A 19352-nucleotide genomic window follows, 5' to 3' on the forward strand; every position below is an offset into this window, starting at 1 on the left:
GTACTCATGACACTGCCCCTTCCCTTGTATTGGCAGCCTCCCTCCTCCTGCACTGCCCCTGTCCCCTTGTCTGCAACCCTGAGGGCTGGAACACGGGCTCCCTGGGCTCCACAGCGGGCAGCTTGCCTCAGCTGTCGGCAGGGCCAGCTGTGAGCTAAAACTCATAGCCCACTGGAGCACAGGATAGAAAGCTCTGGGGCTCCAACTGATTTTTTTTTTTTTTTAATGTTTATTTATTTTCGACAGAGAGAGAGAGAGACAGAAACAGAGTGCAGGCAGGGGAGGGGCAGAGAGAGAGAGAGAGAGAGAGAGAGGGAGACACAGAATCTGAAGGAGGCTCCAGGCTCCGAACCACCAACACAGAGCCCAACATGGGGCTCGAACTCAAGAATCTTGAAATCGTGAGCTGAGCCGAAGTCGGACACTTCACTGACCGAGCCACCCAGGAGCCCCCAACTGATTTCTGCAATCACTTATCCTTTTGAAAGAAGGGGCACATGTTTTCTCTGCCTTCTTAAAACAAAAACGAATAATCTTCCCATCCCACCTTCCGTTAGTAGAGCAAGGGGGAGGGGCAAGGGAGATGTGTGGGAAACAGAATTACGGATTTGTTCCAGCAGGAACAGCATACCTGCCCTGCCGCTTCCATAAAACCACGCGGCTGCGTCTCCATATGCTACGGAGCAAAAGACGACACAAGAGCCATGCGGGCAGGGTTACCGCTTACACAAGGGGCAAAACCAGGCACGATTAAACAGTGTTAAGAAGAGATCAATGGCGGTGAGACGAGACACATGCGAGGAAGGAAGAGATCACTAGAGTCCGGGGGGGCGGGGACAACCCTCTTGGGTGGGAGTAGGGGCTTCTGGGCGTAGGTACACTGGAAGGTTTGCTTAGGCTAGGACTATTTATGAAACACTCAGGTTCTAAGCACTTTTCTGTAGGTATGTCATATTTCACAATTTCAGGCAACGATTACTGAAGAGAAAGAAAGGGGAACCACTGAGTCGCCTTACTAAATCCGTGTCATTTCTCATGCCTGACCCTTCGGAACTCTCCTGCCAGTGGAGGTAAAGGACGACGTCCCAGGTTTATCAGTCGCTTCTATCCCCAGCGCAACTGACACACTGGAGGTGACCTGGAAAGATCTGGAACGATCTAGACCACTCCACCACCTCAAAGCAGAAACCTAAGGAATGCCTGATCTTCTTCTCTCCACAAGGAATGAACAAAGGTCTCCTCAAGACATATTTGTCACGCTCTTTTTCCTGCCACGCAGGCAGTGTTTCACAGAATCTACATTTAATATCCCATACTGTTTAGGGCTACCAGGTCTCAGCTGAAGGGCTGGGGCTTCCGCAGTCCCGGGAGCCCAGCCTTCTACTCGCTCTTGCGTGAGCAAAAGTTACCACCGATGGCTGTCACCACAGAAGAGCCTCAGGACACCAGATATTAGACACCAACAGACCCGGCTTCAAACCCCAGCTTAGCTGTTCCACATTGGTATGACCTTGTGAAAACTCCAAGTGTACGAGCAGATCAGAGCCTAAGATTCCTCATCTGGGATACATCTGGGATAGCAGCTCCCACTCTTAAACAGAAGAGAAAGAACAGATGTGAACTTTCTAAAACCTACTAGGTATTCAATAAGCAGTATTACCGTTACGAAGAAAGCAATGACACCGCAGCACGATTAGGGAGGGTAAAATGAATTTTTCTTTTTTTTTTTTTTTTTAATTTTTTTTTTTTTTCCAACGTTTATTTGTTTTTGGGACAGAGAGAGACAGAGCATGAACAGGGGAGGGGCAGAGAGAGAGGGAGACACAGAATCGGAAACAGCCTCCAGGCTCTGAGCCATCAGCCCAGAGCCCGACGCGGGGCTCGAACTCACGGACGGTGAGATCGTGACCTGGCTGAAGTCGGACGCTTAACTGACTGCGCCACCCAGGCGCCCCTAAAATGAATTTTTCAGTCTCCCACCCAACTTCTCCTACTGTACTGCTGATCGACCTTGGGGCAACTCTTGATTCTTTCTTCTCCTGTAATTGGAAAGCATGAAAATACACACTCAAAAATCCTTGTCAATTCTTAACAGATTTAACTCCACTAACAGAAATAATTCCTGGGTGCCAACTTCCTTACGATGCCGAGATACGAGGAGAAATAAAATTCAGAGCTTAAAACAACGGAGACACAGGGAAATTACCTAGTGGCCGCTCTGTAATCGTCATGTTACCTAAGACAGTAAAGACACACACAATTACGACACAGATTTTCCAAAAGCCCAATTTTAACTCAAGAGCCTCCGGTCCCTTTTTCGGTCAATCCACCTTTGCTGGCAACCACAAACACACTTTCTGACCAGCGAAGGTGCTCCTAATTAGGAAGGGACACAAAAGACAGGCAAAGTCAAGAATAAGGGTCGTAGACAAAGCAATACTCCAACCGGCTGGCTACTGTTCCCATGAGGCACTTCAATTGCTCTGGTAGAATTTTCCACTGGAAAATTAGGAGAGGGGTACAGATGACCTAAAAAGGTTGCAACCTAACCCCAGTTTCATTGTTTTCTTTTTTTTTTTTAACGTTATTTAGAGAAAGAGAGAGAAAGAGAGAGCATGCCCACGCAAGCAAGGAAGGGGAGAGAGAGAGGGAGAGACTCTTAAGCAGGTTCCACACTGTAGTGTGGAGCCTGATGCGCGGCTCGAGCTCACGAACCACGAGATCACGGCCTGAGCTAAAATCAAGAGTCGGACGCTTTACCGACTGAGCCGCTCAGGCACTTCTCATTGTTCTCATTTTTTAAAAATAAACTCCTTAAGTAAAGAGGGTCACAGAAGACCTTTGTTCAAGGGGCACACACGGTAAGAAACATTTGATAACATTTAGCAGAGATAAAAAGCCAACACCCTGTAACGCTGATCTGGATTTTACTTTTTATGGGGAGCCAGTCTGCAGACCTTCCATCGCCGCTGTCTCTTCGTGAGGATTCTCCACTCGTCTCAACAAGAAAGCACCGACACAGCCCCCCCCCCGCCCCGCACACGGAGCAAGCCTCTCTCTGCTCCCCCCACCCCCCCGGAGAGCCCTCCGCCATACCTACCATGATAGTGTGTTCTGGGAATCTGGCACGCACCAGCTTCACGAATTCCACAAAATGTTCTGAGTACCCATTGGCCACGTCCAGGCAGATGAACTTGACCTGCGGCACGGCTTCCAAGATGCTGCTCATCTTTTCCAGGTCGCTCTTCCCGCTGCCCGAACTCACGGCTACGTGCTGTACCAAAACACACGGAGAAGCGCAAGGCCTGAGGAGTAAGCAGCATTCAAAGGCAGACCCTGCCCCCCACCCCCCCCCCCCACTCGCCCATGCTGAGGACGGTGCAGTGACTCTTGGAGGTGTACCCAGGTCAAATACACACACGGCAGATCTGCTCAAGAAACACAACAGCAGGGGCGCCTGGGTGGCTCAGTTGGCTGGGCGTCCGACTTCGGCTCAGGTCATGATCTCCCGGTTGGTGAGTTCGAGCCCCGCCTCAGGCTCTGTGCTGACCGCTCAGAGCCTGGAGCCTGCTTCGGATTCTGTGTCTCCCCACTCTCTGCCCCTCCCCTGATCATGCTCAGCCTCTCCCTCTCAATAATGAATAAATGTTTCAAAAAAAAAAAAAAAAAGAAACACAACAGCAGAGGTAAGGGAGACTCGTGATCCACTCATTAAGTTAACTACACTTTGCTTCAGTTACCTTTCCCCCCATTAAAGTGCATATATCCTTAACCTTGAACCTTGGCCACAGAATCTTCCAGTAAGTACATTTTTTTTTAGTGTTTATTTTTGAGAGAGAAAGCGCCAGTGGGGGAGAAGCACAGAGAGAGGGGGGCAGAGGATCCAAAGCGGGCTCCGCGCCTACAGCAGAGAGCCTGATTCGGGGCTCAAACTCACGAACTGCGAGATCACGGTCTGAGCTGAGATCAAAGTCGGGCGCCCACCCTACTGAGCCACCCAGGTACCCCTCGGGTAACTACATTTCTAATTATTCAGGAAACCTAGTCCTTGGCTTTTCCTTGGTTTCTTCAAGCCGTGTGGAACTCTGAACCATGGAGCTGCTGGTGTGAACTCTCTTCTAGGAGATGAGGAGAAGCAAAAGACTAAGACGTGGCCAGTCAACACAGGCTTCCTCCTGCTAAAGCTGCGGCCGTCACTGAGCATCTTAAAGCAGGAGGGAGGGGAAGATGTCTCAAACTCCTCTGACAGAACTCCTTCCTCTCTCTTTTTCTCAAGTTTACGTATTTATTTTTAGAGAGGTCGGGGGGAGGGTGGGGCAGACAGATGAAGAGAGAGAATCCCAAGCAGGCTCTACGCTGCCAGCCCAGAGCCCGATGTGGGGCTCGAACTCGAAAACCATGAGATCACCTGAGCTGACGTTGGACACTTTCCCCACTGAGCCACCCAGGCGCCCCATCCTTCTTATTTTCATTTTTACTCCCAATATGATAATTTCACAACATGCAACTCGTAACCTACACAAAGAGCTCCAAGACTTGGGGTTCCTATTAAAAGGGAAAAACGTCCAAACGGTGCAAGAACCCATGAGCCTAAAATGATCCGTCCCAGCCGCACCTGTCCCTGTTCACATCTGGAGCCACCGCACGCCCCTCGGGAAACACCCTCTTCCCCAACCTCCACAGCACCGACGCTCTCCAACCCACCCCCCTGCTCCTGTGAAAATCTGCTCCTTGGGGAAAAAAAAAAATTTTGTTTTTAGTCATTTATGCCTTAGTGCCACTAAGCCATGGGATTGTGCCCGGAGTCGGCATCTCTCCTTTTATATTTTATGTCACTTCTCTAAAGCCAGAAGTCACAGACGGGGGACCTATCTGAATAGCCTTTGTGGCTCCCCCCAAATCACAACAATGTAGTGACAACCCAGATACTGAGCGTAAACAGCCCAGTCACTCGATACGTGTGTATTCTCATTCTCTGTGTCGACACCCGTTTTCACTGCTCCCGCTGACATTCTGACCAGTTCCGGCCCCATCCATCCCTCCCACGAGAGCAAGGCTACCTTTCCCATTTTCCCTTTCGTTGCTGTTAAGGTTTGGCAAGTGAAACTCAACATTGGTTCATTTGTCTCCATGTCACCGAGCATTTGACATTTTCCCCTTTTCAGTTCGTCTTTTAATTTGGTGGGTGGGGGGGGGCACGGAGGCAGAGTAGGAAGTCAAACGATCGATCACAGTTGGTCACGAAGGTCAGGGTGCCAGCTTAGAACACGTTGCCAGAAACTCCCATACAGGAGTCAGAGGTATGACCAAAAAAAAAAAAAAAAAAATCATTGCTCTCCGAACTCCTTACAGAGAAGGGAAGAAGGTGGCACAATTATAATTCATTCAAACACAACGTGGGGGAAAAAATGAAAAGATCTGGCAGCAAGCCAGAATTATTGTATTGCCCAAACCACCTTCTCGCGAACCCACATCTCCATGCAGCACAGCCGGGGACGGGAAAAAAGAGAGCAGCGTAATAAGCTCAAAAGCAGCACCGTATGAAGTCATTTTCCAATCACACATGATCTGATCACAGGGGAGAGCGACTCCAACGCCAAGAGACTTCTCTGCTGGCACTGGCTCGGGATGTGCCGGGTGCCAAGTCAGGTGCGTTACATAATAACAGGGATTTTCCTTATTTTCAAACTGCCTTTTTTTTTTTTTAATAACAGCTTTATTGAGATATAATTACACACCTCACAGCTCACCTCACCCTGTTAGAGAGTGCAGTCCAAGAGTTTCTGGCATATTCAGAGTCACGCATCCACCCTCACGATTTTAAAACACGTGTCACCCCAGAACCTCGGTCGCTCCCACACGCTTTAGCCCTCGCCCTCAAATTCCCGCCCCCCGCCCGCCTTAGGCAACCACCAAAATCTGCTTTGTCTCTGTAGGCTGGCCTGGTTTGCCATTTCATGTAAACAGACACAGATTTTCGTGCCCGGCTTTTTCCCTCGGCGGAATGTTCTGGAGGTTCAGGGGCCCACTACCGCCTCTCCCCAGAGCTCTAAGGACTCCGCACGTCTGTCTGCAGGTCAAATCCTCTCGACTACCCTGAAGTCTGTCTCCCCACCCCCTGCAAGCAGTGGAATTTATAACCAGGGTGTAGTCTTACCGGCAGACATTCTGGGTGATTAGCAGCAAAGAGCTTCCATTCATCCAGGGCGTAGTGCTTATGAATTGCCGTAAACATGGAGTGCTAGGGAACAAAACAGCACCATCAGCGCAAGAAGTCAAATGAGTCAGCTCTCCTGCCTCAGAGTGGCAGGGGTGACCCCACAACACAGAAGCATTAGGCGTTCCTGATGTTCACGCTTGATTTGCTTTAAATATGCTAAGAGCCAAAAGCAGACAAGGTGTGACCAGTGAAATCACAAAACCGCGTTTTCCATTCTAATCCGATGGGACAACACTGCCTTCCGGACTCAGGAGGCCCTGCCTGGAGGCCGGGGAGGGAGGGAAAGGGAAGAGTTCTCAGAACCCTGTCCAGACCCACCACCTGAGTCAGGCACAGAGCTGAGGACAGCAGCTGCCCTGCCCCTAAGGGTCGCCTGAGGGCCACCTGCTGCTTAAGCCAATCCAAAAGAACCTCAACTGACACCTGAAAGCTTTTCTTTGCGTTCATGATCTAAACATGTCTTGCTAAACACGGGCGGTTGTTGGTATTTTTGAGTGAGGGCGGGAGGGAGGAAATTCTGCAACTTACGATCCCCAGTCTAGGACTATCAACCCGATCCAACATCGACACTTTGCTCCCAAGCACTCTGCACACCATTTCGTGCCATTTAACCCCTGGAGCAACCTCATACAGCAATTCTGGCTTCGCGGACAGAAACGGAGCTTAAGGAATTTAACAGCTGCTTGGCCAAAGGGGGGCAAAGCCCCGAATCAAACGCCTATCTGACTGCAGGGCTCGGGTTCCTTCTCTGTCAGGACCCTCTCCTAACTTCCCTGGGTTGACTTCCCCATCTACAATTTCCCATTCTAAAATTCCATGGCATTATTAGCTCACACTGTCTCAGTGGATCCTAAAAACAGAAAGCTCACAGTATCCACACATGGTTTCAGCGTATGCTATTTCACTGTATTCTCAGCGTACCTTGTCTCAAGAATGGTGAGTCCTTCCTTCCTGTCAAAGCGGGCAGGGCACAGCAGGCTCTATGTTCTTCAAGGACTAGTAATCTGATCATTAATCAGGATTACTCATTGCTCCCTGATCCCACCCACTCTTATACTAATACATAATTCATTAGTAGCAATGGCTGATCACAGAGTAGGGCAAGGAAAAGACAAGGAGGAAAAAAAAACAAAAAACAAAAACAAATTCCTTTAGCAATGAATTCACTAGCCTCCGGGTCGAAACTCGGTGGGGGCTGAATAGAACTGATCACGGAGTCAGACAGACCACCCCCGATTCCACTTTCCGAATTCATAATTTGTTTGAAAATCTTCCTTCTAATCACTGGCTAATAATGAATCCTAACACCTCCTGAGGTTTGGCTTGCTGCCCACAGCGAGAAGCTCTTTCAACTAATTGGATTTATCTTTTCCCTTGGCAGGCATTATCAATGGAAATAGACACACACACTCTGTGCACGTCGGAAGCAAACATTTCACATCTCAGATGAATAAGGTGTGTTGCATCTCGGACGTAGCCGCGTGGGACAAAGGTCCTGCCCACAAATGGCTTTTCTTTTATTTTTCCCAAGGCCTGGCTACTAACTCTTCCCCTTATAGGAGATGAGACTAGTTAACTGGCTAAAATGGACCTTGTGTGGTTAGGTCTGTTAGGTTGTTACCTGTCCGTGTGAGCTGGGAGGCAAATCCCTTATTTAGGAGTCAGTCTGGGTTTGAATCTTGGCTCTGTCTCTACCCGACTGGATGCCCTGAGTCAAGTGACCTCTCCTCTTCCTCTCTGCCTCAGTTTCCTCGTCAGGAAAAGGAACACACAGGGAGGAGCTGTGCACAACATTACACACGTTGTATCCACTGGCTGGCACATCAGTGCCCCATAAGTGTTTCGTACATAATTAGGTAATAAACGCTATTGCACAGACTGCATACAAAGGCGGGTCTGCCCTAATTTATTTTATTTTTGTAAATATTTACTTATTTTTTGGGAGAGCACAAGCTGGGGAGGGGCCGAGGGAGAGGGGACAGAGGATCCTAAGCGGACTCTGGGCTGACAGGCTGACAGCAGAGAGCCCCATGTGGGGCTTGAACTCATGAACTGTGAGATCGTGACCGGAGCCGAAGTCAAGACGCTCAACCAACTGAGCCACACCGGTGCCCCCCGCCTTAATTTTAAAGGCAAGGTCACTCTTCTATAACATGACACTGGTCTCACTTGACAATATCTCTAGTTTCTTTTTTTTTTTTTTTTTGATTTTTTTTTTTTAACGTTTATTTACTTTTGAGACAGAGAGAGACAGAGCATGAACGGGGGAGGGGCAGAGAGAGAGGGAGACACAGAGTCGGAAGCAGGCTCCAGGCTCTGAGCCGTCAGCCCAGAGCCCGACGCGGGGCTTGAACTCACGGACCGCGAGATCGTGACCTGAGCTGAAGTCGGACGCTTAACCGACTGAGCCACCCAGGCGCCCCAGACAAGATCTCTAGTTCCTAAAACTACCAGGAGCATTTTCAAGGAAGAAACGGGTGCAGACCTAAGCCATCTCCTTGAACGCCAAGTCCAGACTCTGTCTTCTGACGGAAAAGAAAAGAAGTACCTCCCGGCAGCCATCAGACTCAGAACCGAATAGTTCGGCCACAGTAAATGATCCGGAATGTCTCAGTTTTCTCCTCTTCTCTGTGTCTGAGCGAGTCCGGGCTGGGCTCCTGACCACCTGTCCAGGGTGAGCAGTAGAGTCATCCTACCTGTGACATCACTGCTGCCATCTCGAATGTCCCCACGGTGTCCATGTTGGCCACAATGATGGGGATCCCCGAGTAGGTCTGCTTCGAGTTCCGAAACGTGAAGGTACGCTCAAGATCCACCTAATTGGCAAAAAGGGAAACAGAAACGATGTGCTCTTCAAGTGATCCGTGAAGAACTTCTAGAGTTTGGAGCAAGGGCGAACAACAAAAAGCAAGTGCGTGTCCCTCGGTCCGTTGGTCTCTTAGGGGCTGAGCCACGTGCCCCCAAAACAGGGGAGCTCCTGAGGAGTCAGAGTAACAGGTGGTCATCCAGGGACAAAGCCAACGCAGTACAAGGCACTGGTGGCCCGCCATCGATCCAAACCTCAGAATCGGAAGCTGTCTCCTTCAGCTTTGCTCCCAACCCACTGCCTGCCACCTTCCGCCCCCAGCCCGGTCCATCCTGGCCCTAAACACCCACGCGTATGCTACATTTCCCCACTTCTGGGCACCGGAGGGACCATTCCCCTTCTGGGAAAATCCGCTCCACGCTTCCCTGCCAGGCATGACTTTCCCTTTAATTCTCACCCACGGGGAGAAGCAGACACTCCAAATTCACCCGCAACAGAGCTGCAAACCATGAATCCCTTAACCTGTCAACCTTCTCAGCTTGCTTTGTAATCCTGAGCATCCTTCAAAGAGCTGAGAGGAAGTACAGGGAGCCAGGTGTCTAAGCAAACACACACTTGTTCCTTTGACGTGCAAATGGTGGAGGGAGGGCCCTCCAAGTCTCCTGTCACTCCAACTTCGGGGCGTCGTCGTGTCTAACCCAGCCCCAGCGGTCGGGGATCCAGGGCAGGTAAGCCAGGATGGTGGGCGCAGCAAAAGTCTGCTAGGCACGCACCAAGAGCTAACAGAGTCAGAACCCCTTCTTTGTCCCAGGCAGATCCGAGACCTGCGGGGTCACAGGTTTATTCTTCACCCTTTTCCCACCCCCCTCTTACCACAGGAAGGTCACCCCGCCCCCCGCCCCGCCCCTGCAGGCTCCGCTGCCCAGGCTGGTTTCTGGCTGGGTTCAGCCAATGGAGAAACTGAGTGGGAAAGTGCAGGACCGTGCGGGACAAGGGAGGAGGGCCTGTATGCAGTCGGCGCCGTTCTCCCAGAACGCCTCGCCTCTGCCTCGGCCTGTGTGGCCTCGGTCCCAGCTGTCAGGGAGTGATCTCAGGAACATCACCTCCTCCCCTTCCGAAGCCCCTTTTCACTGTTGCCAATCCCTAGGGTGCCTCCGCATCTCACGTGGCATCTCAGCTGAGTTCGGATATCTTGCGTTGTATTTCCTGTCGTACCTACTCAGCACTGTTTGTCCCCTGGGCTGGACTGTGAGGGACCCAGGATCATCCTGAAAGCAGGTGCTTCCCCAGGAGAACTGGCAGGAGACACACAGGGGTGGATCTCTGGTCTCTGAAGTAATTTCAACCTACATTAATCCTGGATAGATCACCAATAACATATACATATATGAATATGTTAGCCATTAATCATTGAATAGATCAGCAATAATCATTCCTTACCACTGTTGGTCTAGTTCCTTCTCTTCTCATTTGAGGCAACTTTTTTTTAAGTTTACTCATTTACTGAGAGAGAGAGAGAGAGAGAGAACAAGTAGGGGAGGGGAAGAGAGAGGGGAGAGAGAATCCCAAGCAGGCTCTGCATTGTCAGCACAGAGTCCAGTGTGGGGCTCGAACTCACAAACCAGGAGATCATGACCTGCGCTGAAACCAAGAGTCTGACGCTTAACTGCTTAACCGACGGAGCCCCCCAGGTGTCCGTCCCTAAGGCAACTTTCACTTTGCAATCGACATGTCAAAAAACACCACGGGACACGTCACTTGGCCTTTCGTGCTCGCTCTCTACACAGCTCCCAGAAGGCTTCCTGGGCGAATGGTGTCCTATGTCTGCACCGGCCTTAAACAGCAAAGCTGAGGGGAAATGAGACGCAGGAACTTCCTGACAGGTGAGGCAGCTTATGGCTTTCTCTACTTCCTTCATTATGACCCTTGGCTGGACTTCAGCGAAGCAAGTTAGATCTACATTCTGAGAGATAACCGAAGGGGTCTATTAACTGCAACCCTCTGTGCTAATGGCACTCCACCATTCTGGCTTGGCAGGCTTAAAATAATCTGAATTCCTCGGTCTCAAATCATTCATACTCCTCCCAAGACGCACGGGGAGGGCAGCCACACTCTGAACCCAGCTGAGCTCGCAATGGGCTTTTCCCAGCACCCCAAAACCTATCAGCAGTATGGAAAAAACAGAGCCCTCCCTGGGAAAAGATCAGCCTTGACGGTGAACTCCTGCCCTTATTTTTCGTCTTCCTATGGTAGATTCCATGCAATCCTTAATTCTAAGAATGAGAAATAAAATCGTCTTCCCCAAGTAAAAATAAACTATTGGGAGTACATATGGGGAGTACAAAATAAAAAGCCTCTGCAGAGCGAAGGAAACAATCGACAAAACTGGAAGGCGACCTAGGGAATGGAAGAAGAGATTTGCAAGTGACATATTCGATAAAGGGTTAGTATCCAAAATCCATAAAGAACTTATTCAACCCGACACCCATACAATGAATAATCCAATTAAAAATGGGCAGAGCACCCGAATAGACATTTTCCTAAAGAAGACATACGGATGGCCGAGAGACACATGAAAAGATGCTCATCATCGCTCACTATCAGGGAAATACAAATCAGAACTACAATGAGATATCGCCTCACACCTGTCAGAAAGGCTAAACTGAAAAAGACAAGAAACAACAGATGTTGGTGAGGATGTGGAGAACAAGGAACCCTCCTGCACTGCTGGTGGGAATGTGAACGGGTGCAGCCACTCTGGAAAACAGCAGGAGCTGCCTCAAAAAGCTAAAAATAGAACCACCAAAGATTCAGCAATTGCACTGCTGAGTATTTACCCAAAAAAGATACAAAAACACTAACTCAAAGGGATACCCGCGCCCCAGTGTTTGCAACAGCGGTATTTACAACAGCCAAACTATGGAAACAGCCCGACTGCCCCTCAGCTCAGCTGATGAATGGACAAAGAAGACGTGGTTTATATACACAAGGGAATATTATTCAGCCGTATAAAAGAACGAAATCTTGCCACGTGCAACAACATGTATTACGCTGGGTGAATAAGACAGTAAGAGAAAGACATGATTTCACTCATATCAGGAATTTAAGAAACAAAACAAATGAACAAAGGAAAATGGGAGAGAGAGAGAGAGAGAGCAGCAAACCAAGAAACAGACTCTTAACTCTGGAGAACAAACTGATGGTTCCCAGAGGGGAGGCGGGAGGGGGGATGGGTTAAACAGGTGATGGGCATTAAGAATGCACTTGTTATGATGAGCACCAGGTGATGTATGGGATTGTTGAATTACCATATTGTACATCTGAAAGTAACATTACGAATTTTAAAAATTTTTTTTAATGTTTATTTTATTTTTGAGAGAGAGAACTGTCAGCACAGAGCCCAAGGCAGGGCTCTAACTCACGAACCGCGAGACCATGACCTGAGCTGAAGTCAGGTGCTCAACTGACTGAGCTACCCAGGCACCCCTAAAAAATGTTTTAACTAATCTTCCCTGATCTTACCCACACAAAGACACCCCCCCCAAATACATCTGTTGTTCACTAAAAGAAATAGATATTTTAAATATTCCAGCCTCCTGGGAACAAAACTTGGTATTTAATCTGCCACAGCTGGTCAATGTACCAACTACAGCACCTCCAAATTCCCACTGTGCTAAGCCTGATTTGCAAGGGAACACAGAGTAATGAACTATCCCTCCCCCACCTCAAAAATGCATGTTTCTCCTGTCCTTTAAACACACCTTCATCAAAGTCAGTCCCACAGCCCAACATTTGGGGGCCAAAAGCACGAATGGAGGGGCGCCTGGGTGGCTCCGTCGGTTAAGCATCCGACTTCAGCTCAGGTCAGGTTGTTGTGGTTCGTGAGTTCGAGCCCCGCGTCGGGCTCCGTGCTGACAACTCAGAGCCTGGGGCCTGCTTCAGATTCTGTGTCTCCCTCTCTCTCTCTCCCCCTCCCCTGCTCATACTCTGTGTCTCTCACTCTCAAAAATGAATAAACGTGGGGCGCCTGGGTGGCGCAGTCGGTTAAGCTTCCGACTTCAGCCAGGTCACGATCTCGCGGTCCGTGAGTTCGAGCCCCGCGTCAGGCTCTGGGCTGATGGCTCAGAGCCTGGAGCCTGTTTCCGATTCTGTGTCTCCCTCTCTCTCTGCCCCTCCCCCGTTCATGCTCTGTCTCTCTCTGTCCCAAAAAAATAAATAAACATTGAAAAAAAAATTTTTTAAATAAAAAAAAAAAAAATGAATAAACGTTAAAAAAAATTTAAAAAAAAAAGGCACGAATGGAGACCCACCTACCACATTCCTAAATATCTCAACGTTATGATCGCGCTAACAGGCTTCTACATGAGCATAAGCCTTCTACATTGTGTCCTATCCTCCAAACTTGACAAACATAATGACTAATTAATGAAAGTACCAGAACATCGTGTCATGGGGAGCGAGCCCCTGGCCTCCGGTCCACACCCTCTTCTCGTCCCACCCAAATCTTGATGTGCACACACAGACCCCCCAGTCTGCACACGAAGCTCCATGCACACACACATCCATTCTCCCAAACAGCTGCCGCCTGGCCACTGCCTGAGGTTGGAGTTGAGCACACCTGCATCACGGCAGGTCCCTGGGAAAACACAGCCTGGGAAGGGGCCCTTCCTTGCAAGCCTTGGAATTAGCCTGCAGTCATTTGGGCAAGGAAATCCAGGACTCTGAGTCCCTGGAACACGGCCTTCATGAAAAGGCATGGCCCTCTGGCCCTGTCCAGTGAGGAGGGTCTAAGGGAGCAGAGGTGGGGTGTGGGGCAGGGCCCCTTTTGCCTAGATCTATAGGTGGTACTGTTTAAGCAATGCTCTTATTAAATAAAGGATCCATTACCCGTCTCACCTATAAATGGTAAGTCTACAGGGACAATCCCTCTTATCTTTTTTTTTTTTTAACGTTTATTCATTTTTGAGAGACAGAGAGACAGAGTGCGAGCGGGGAGGGGGCAGAGAGAGAGAGACACAGAATCCGAAGCAGGCTCCAGGCTCTGAGCTGTCAGTACAGAGTCCGATGTGGGGCTTGAACCCACGGACCATAAGATCATGACCTGAGCTGAGGTCGGATGCTTAACCGACGGAGCCACCCAGGCACCCCCCCTCTTATCTTTATAGTTCTAGAGAGTGGCTTCAAAAGTGTGGAATAAATTAATGTCTGACCAAGAAGTAAGAATGTTATTGTAGCTTGGCCCCCAGCCTTTCTCAGGGCAATGCTTGGTGAGCCCCAGCCCAGCTCTGTGGATGAGTTCTGTCCCTTGCAGGCTTCGCCACCAGCTGCCAGGATTTCGGGAAGCTCCGGCGGCTGTACATTACCAGACAGCCGCGGGGTTCTCCAAATGGAAAAGACCCCAGCGGTTAGCCCAGCGTCTGTGTGCACACGAGAATCAGCACAGGAGGATTTCCAAAACACATATGCTCAAGCCGCTCCAAACTTACTGAGAACCTTTGTGCTGGAGACAGTATGTGTTATTTTGGAGCGTCTCCTTAGGTGATTCTGAAGCATCCATTAAGAACAATTCTACTCACACCCTCTAATTTCATAGAGGCTGCTATGGTTTGAGCTGTGTCTCCCGAAAGGATAAAAGATCCGTAATAAGGTCTTCGCCGACAATCAAGGTAAGATGAGGTCAGCACAACAGGGCCCCCATCCCAACGTGCCTGGTGTTCTCAAAATGGGAAAATTTGGACACAGACACACACAGAGAGGGAGAACATCATGTAAAGATGAAGGCAGAGATAGGAACTATGCATCTATGAGCCAAGGAACACCCAAGATTGTGTGTAAACAACCAGAAAAATAGGAGAGAGAAATGTCACAGACTCTCCTTCACAGCACTCAGAAGGATCCAGCCCATGGACATTCTGATCTGCGGCTCCTCGCCTCCTGGAGCGGGAGACAATACATTTCTATTGTGTAAGCTGCCTCGTTTTCTGGTACTTTGTTACAGCTGCCCTGTGAAACTAACATAGCGCCAAGGTACTGAAGACAAAGTAGTGCACAGCCTGAGCTAAAATTCAGGTCAGCTTGCTCCCAGCCAAATATCCTCTCCACTGCTGTGCTCTGATCCCCTGCGGGCCAACGTGCAGTGGACCCCTGGAGGGTTGACCAGGCCTTTCTGGAGCCGATCTGCCTCTCCCTGGACCACTGGTGAAAAAAATCACTAGAGAGTTTTAAAAGAAGACTGAATTCTTCTCATTGTGTCGTGTCTTCTCTGTCCTAGGACAAGTGGCCAATTCTCTACTGCAAATTTCCTCATGGCCTGACTTCCAAAGCTATGGCTGTGTTAGTAAATTTGTTTTTTGTTCTTTTTTTTTTTTTTTTAATCTTACCCTAGCTTAAGGGCTCAGGTGGGACATCAGAGCCAGAAATGGGTTCTCAGGAAGAACTGCTCGGGGAGTCAAGGAATGTCTGGATGTCCCCCGTGCATCAGATAAAGCCAAACTTTGTGCTTACACGTGACTTCCTTTGAATGGATTACCCAACCGTCCCCAAGGAGCCCTGTGGGACTTTATTCTCCTGTACCAGGGGCTTGTGAAGATGTGTGTAAATGCAAAGAGTGGACGGCTGAGCGACGACTGCCTGTCTGGCACAATCACAGGAAGGCCACCTGGGCCACCTCCACCTGGACCCTTTGCCGCTGGGAGCTGACCTCAACTTCATTTTATGTTTACATTTGCGGAAATGCCCTTACCGGAATACTAGAACATCTAAGTGGGTGATCATTCTGCCTCTCTCTCCATTTTCTGCTCACTGGCTGATATCCAACACCAGGCCTGGCTCTTAGCAAAAAACCGTCGCTGTGATAAATCTTGTCAAGAGTCGAAACTCCCTTCCCAGAGCCAGACTCTGCCCTTACAGGGTATGTTTTCTCTCCTGGCTCCACTCAGCTCTGCTCTCTGGTTAGGCTCAAAGACTGTCATTTACCACTTTCAAATTTGTTTTCAATTTGCATGCAGGGGGGCACACATTTTAGGCTTATATCTGATGGCACAACGAAAAGTTCTTAACTCCCTGTAAGACATTTCAGGCATCCACAAGCAAACTGAGAAAACACTGAGAGGGGATTGGAAGCCTGCTTAGGTCTAGGGCTAACTAGATCCCTCAACATCAACTAAAGAGGCAGATTGTGGGACACAATCAGCCAGGCACCTACGCTATTAGGGGAACCAACTGGAAAGGCAATCCAGTTAACTTAGGCTTCCATGCCCAGAGCTGGCAAACTCCCACAGAAATGGAACTGTGAAAACATTTCCCAAGGGCACAGAGTTCTCACTGCAATGTGGACACGTAGACTGCAAGGTGCCATTGGAAGCTGGGACATTAACAGTATCAATCGGCTCAAAGTATGAAACCAAATGATGCAGGACATCATACTATTCTCTGGAAAAGAGTAATTCATTCTATTACCTAAATTCTACACGTTCTACCTTCTCCAGATCCTTTCTGGCTCAGAAAATACGTACAATATATCCTTGTTTTAAACACCCATTTGGCTTCCTAAGTTTCTCTCTCCTAAGTGGATTCTGAACAAATACTGAAAGAATGAATGTTGAGGCCACCACTTTATCTGTCTGCCCAGAAGCCCCACCTCCTGTCTTGTTCTGGCCTTAGGCAGTGGCTACCTATCACCCAAACCATTTGTTTTTCTTTCAAAAGTCGGCCACTCTTTTAGCACCTTTAAGGACGCGAGGAAGGACAGGAAGAGGGTGGTCCCATCTAGGGTGATAAGGGCTAGCCATTCCCGGCCTCCTGCAGTCCTGTCCAGACCCACCCTCTCCGGGTCTCTGGGTCCGGCTGCCAACCCTCCTGCTTGAGGTGTCTTGTTCTGGTCACCGGCTAAAACAGGACACATCTTTAATCCAAACAAGCCCTCGGCTGGCAACACCAGGCGCTGCGGCTGGGCCCGGGCACAGGCACAGGCGGGCAGCAGAGTTCTTGCAAGAGGATTTATTTATGGTCTCGTGGAGTGGAGCCTTTGGAAGAGTGTGCTGGCTTGGCCTCCTCCTGTTTACTCCTGCGGACCCCACCTCCACACGGAGTCACTTCCTCACCTCCTTCTCCAGCTCTCAGAAGCCAGGCAAAGTCACGGTCACCAGCACACCCTCCTCCAGGGGACTCCTTCCGTGCAACTCGTTTATCCTTCAGGCTGTGACCTTCCTCAGCCCCAGCCGGGGCAGCACCTTCCCTCTCACTCGGGGCCATAGCCAGTCTTCGATCTCATGGACACAGAACCAGCCAAACTGCCCAGGGGGTCCAATCTGCCTCTCACCCTCACACCTGTGCTGGGGTGTTTTCTGCCTCCCTACAGCTGTCCAGTAAGTAGAGTGGCGCCAGGCACGCGTCCCCAGCCTCACTCCCAGCAAGGTCACTGAAACGTGGAAAGTAAACCCTGAACTTTTGCCGCTCTGGAATCTGCCTGTTTTTCGGGCGTTTTTTTAAAAAATTCCATTGCCGGAGCTGATACTAACGCGGCAGTCGGTTCTCCGCACTAAGAGACAATGCCAAAATCACAAAGCTCTTCGTCGCTGTCGTCCTCTCCTTTACACTTGGGCTCCACTCTTGTCATTTCTGCCCTACGTGCACCCCTCCAGCCACCCTCCCATTCTTTCTAAATCGGCTGGCCACTTGATCTTTGTTCCTCTGTGGTCTAGCCTACTGTGTACTTCCCCCAGCCCACTCAGCCGGACGTATTTAGAATTTTACGCCGGAGCTGGGTCCCTTAAAGACACCTCAAGTCCTGGCGGGGAACCAGCCGGCTTTCCCCTCTCTCAGCAGATGGGGAGGGCCAAGGGGGTCAGCCTCCCATCCACCAAGAGACACACGGAAAAGCCGGCGGGGTTAAGCACATCCCTCCTCCTCCCACCGTCCTCCCCCACCCCAGCTACGCGGAAAACAAATCCCACCCTCACTGCGGCTTTCGAAGGGGCCCACCTCGGCTCGGCTCCTGAGGCTGCTTCGCTTGGGTCGGAGCAGGACATCCTTAAAGTCCAGCTTCAGATCTGCATCTATGCGGGGCATGGTGCAGATCCGCGCGCTGAGGCAAGCCCGGCTAGAGCTGGCAGCTCCTTCCTGCAGCTCGGGCGCCGGGCGGTGGGGGGGGCGGCCCGGGCGGGGGGAGGGGGGCGGGGCGGGGCGCGGGGGCGGGGCGGGAGGCGGGGCATGGGCTGTGGGCGGGGCGAAAGGGGGCGGGGCGCTGGGCGGGGAGGGGGCGGGGCTTCCGGCGTGTGGCCGCTAGCCGACCAAGGGGCGCGCACCTTGCGCCCTTCAGGCCCCGCGAAGCGGCAGTCGCGCTCCACCCACCCGCGCGCTCCCTGGGCCCGCCCCGCTCCCGCTCTGGGCAGTGGTGGAGTGGGGAGGGGGAGGGGGATGGCGGGGTAGGGACAGACCCGTGGCTCACAAGTTGGCCAGCGTGACATTTTTAACAAACCTTCCTCGCTCCCGCTTACAGACTTGTTGGTTGCGGTGACCGAACTGGCTGGGGTCGGTCGGTGAGGCCGGGGGAATGCGCATCGTCACGTGGGTCACCGAGGTCTCCCCTCCCCCCACCCCCATAGGGAGGAGACTTGGCCTGTGACTGCCTCCCTTGAGGGAAAAGGCCGCTCCTGGGAGGTTTTGCTTCTTTGTCTAATTTCAAGCCCTGTGTGCCCATCAAGTGCTGAGTCAGACCTCTGGCATGCCAAAAGAATAAATCCTGGGGGAAGTTGGATAGAATTAAGGAGAAGATTGTGGGCAGGTCAATCTATTTGGCGACCCCGGGGATGAGGCCATTTTTTGTATCCCCTTTGGATGTCGGGGGTATGTTTGTTAGAATAAAAGCGGTGAAGTGTCTAGTCAGTGCAGATCCTGGACTTTGAGGGACCTGACTCCCCTCTGAGGGTTGCCTGTCATGTCAGTTTATTTTTAACTCACTTGTTGACTTGACTGCCGGGAGCCTTTATTATACATTAAGGATGTGCTTAAATGCTAGGCCTGCACCTTCTGAGTCATTCAGAACAACCCACTGAAGAGGGAACCACTTTGCAGATAAGGCAAATGAGGATCACATTAAGGAAATGACTTGCCCATGGTGGCCTTAAAGTTAAATATAAATTGCTCGGTCGTTAGAACTTACTGCAACCTTAACTAAGGCCGCTTTTGCCCTGAGGCTTTGCTCTGTGGGGCTTCAAAAGCTGACTCCCACTGCTTGCTAGCTGGGTGAACTTCTGGGGAGTTGCTTTACTTTTTTAAACCTCAGTTTTTTAATAGGTTAAAAGAGAAAGAAGAAAAAGGCTTAAT

General features: G+C 50.4%; 1 protein-coding gene across 2 annotated transcripts in view; it reads right to left on the reverse strand.

Moving 5' to 3' along the window:
- The window catches only part of GMPR (guanosine monophosphate reductase), a 44680-nt gene extending 26094 nt beyond the window's left edge, over positions 1-18586 (reverse strand). Inside the window, exons 1-5 of one of the 2 annotated variants that reach the window (XM_045497321.1) lie at positions 18505-18586; positions 18009-18082; positions 8917-9036; positions 6158-6241; positions 3101-3274 (exon numbers count right to left, since the gene is read on the reverse strand). In XM_045497321.1, coding sequence (XP_045353277.1) covers positions 3101-3274; positions 6158-6241; positions 8917-8961 — 303 coding nt within the window. In that variant the 5' untranslated portion in view covers positions 8962-9036; positions 18009-18082; positions 18505-18586. Of the gene's footprint in view, positions 1-3100; positions 3275-6157; positions 6242-8916; positions 9037-18008; positions 18181-18504 lie in introns of those variants that run through there. The other variant, XM_045497320.1, reaches the window with a different exon arrangement.
- Positions 18587-19352: the final 766 nt, after the last annotated feature.

This window comes from Leopardus geoffroyi, chromosome B2 (genome assembly GCF_018350155.1).
Source record: "Leopardus geoffroyi isolate Oge1 chromosome B2, O.geoffroyi_Oge1_pat1.0, whole genome shotgun sequence".
NCBI lineage: Eukaryota > Metazoa > Chordata > Mammalia > Carnivora > Felidae > Leopardus > Leopardus geoffroyi.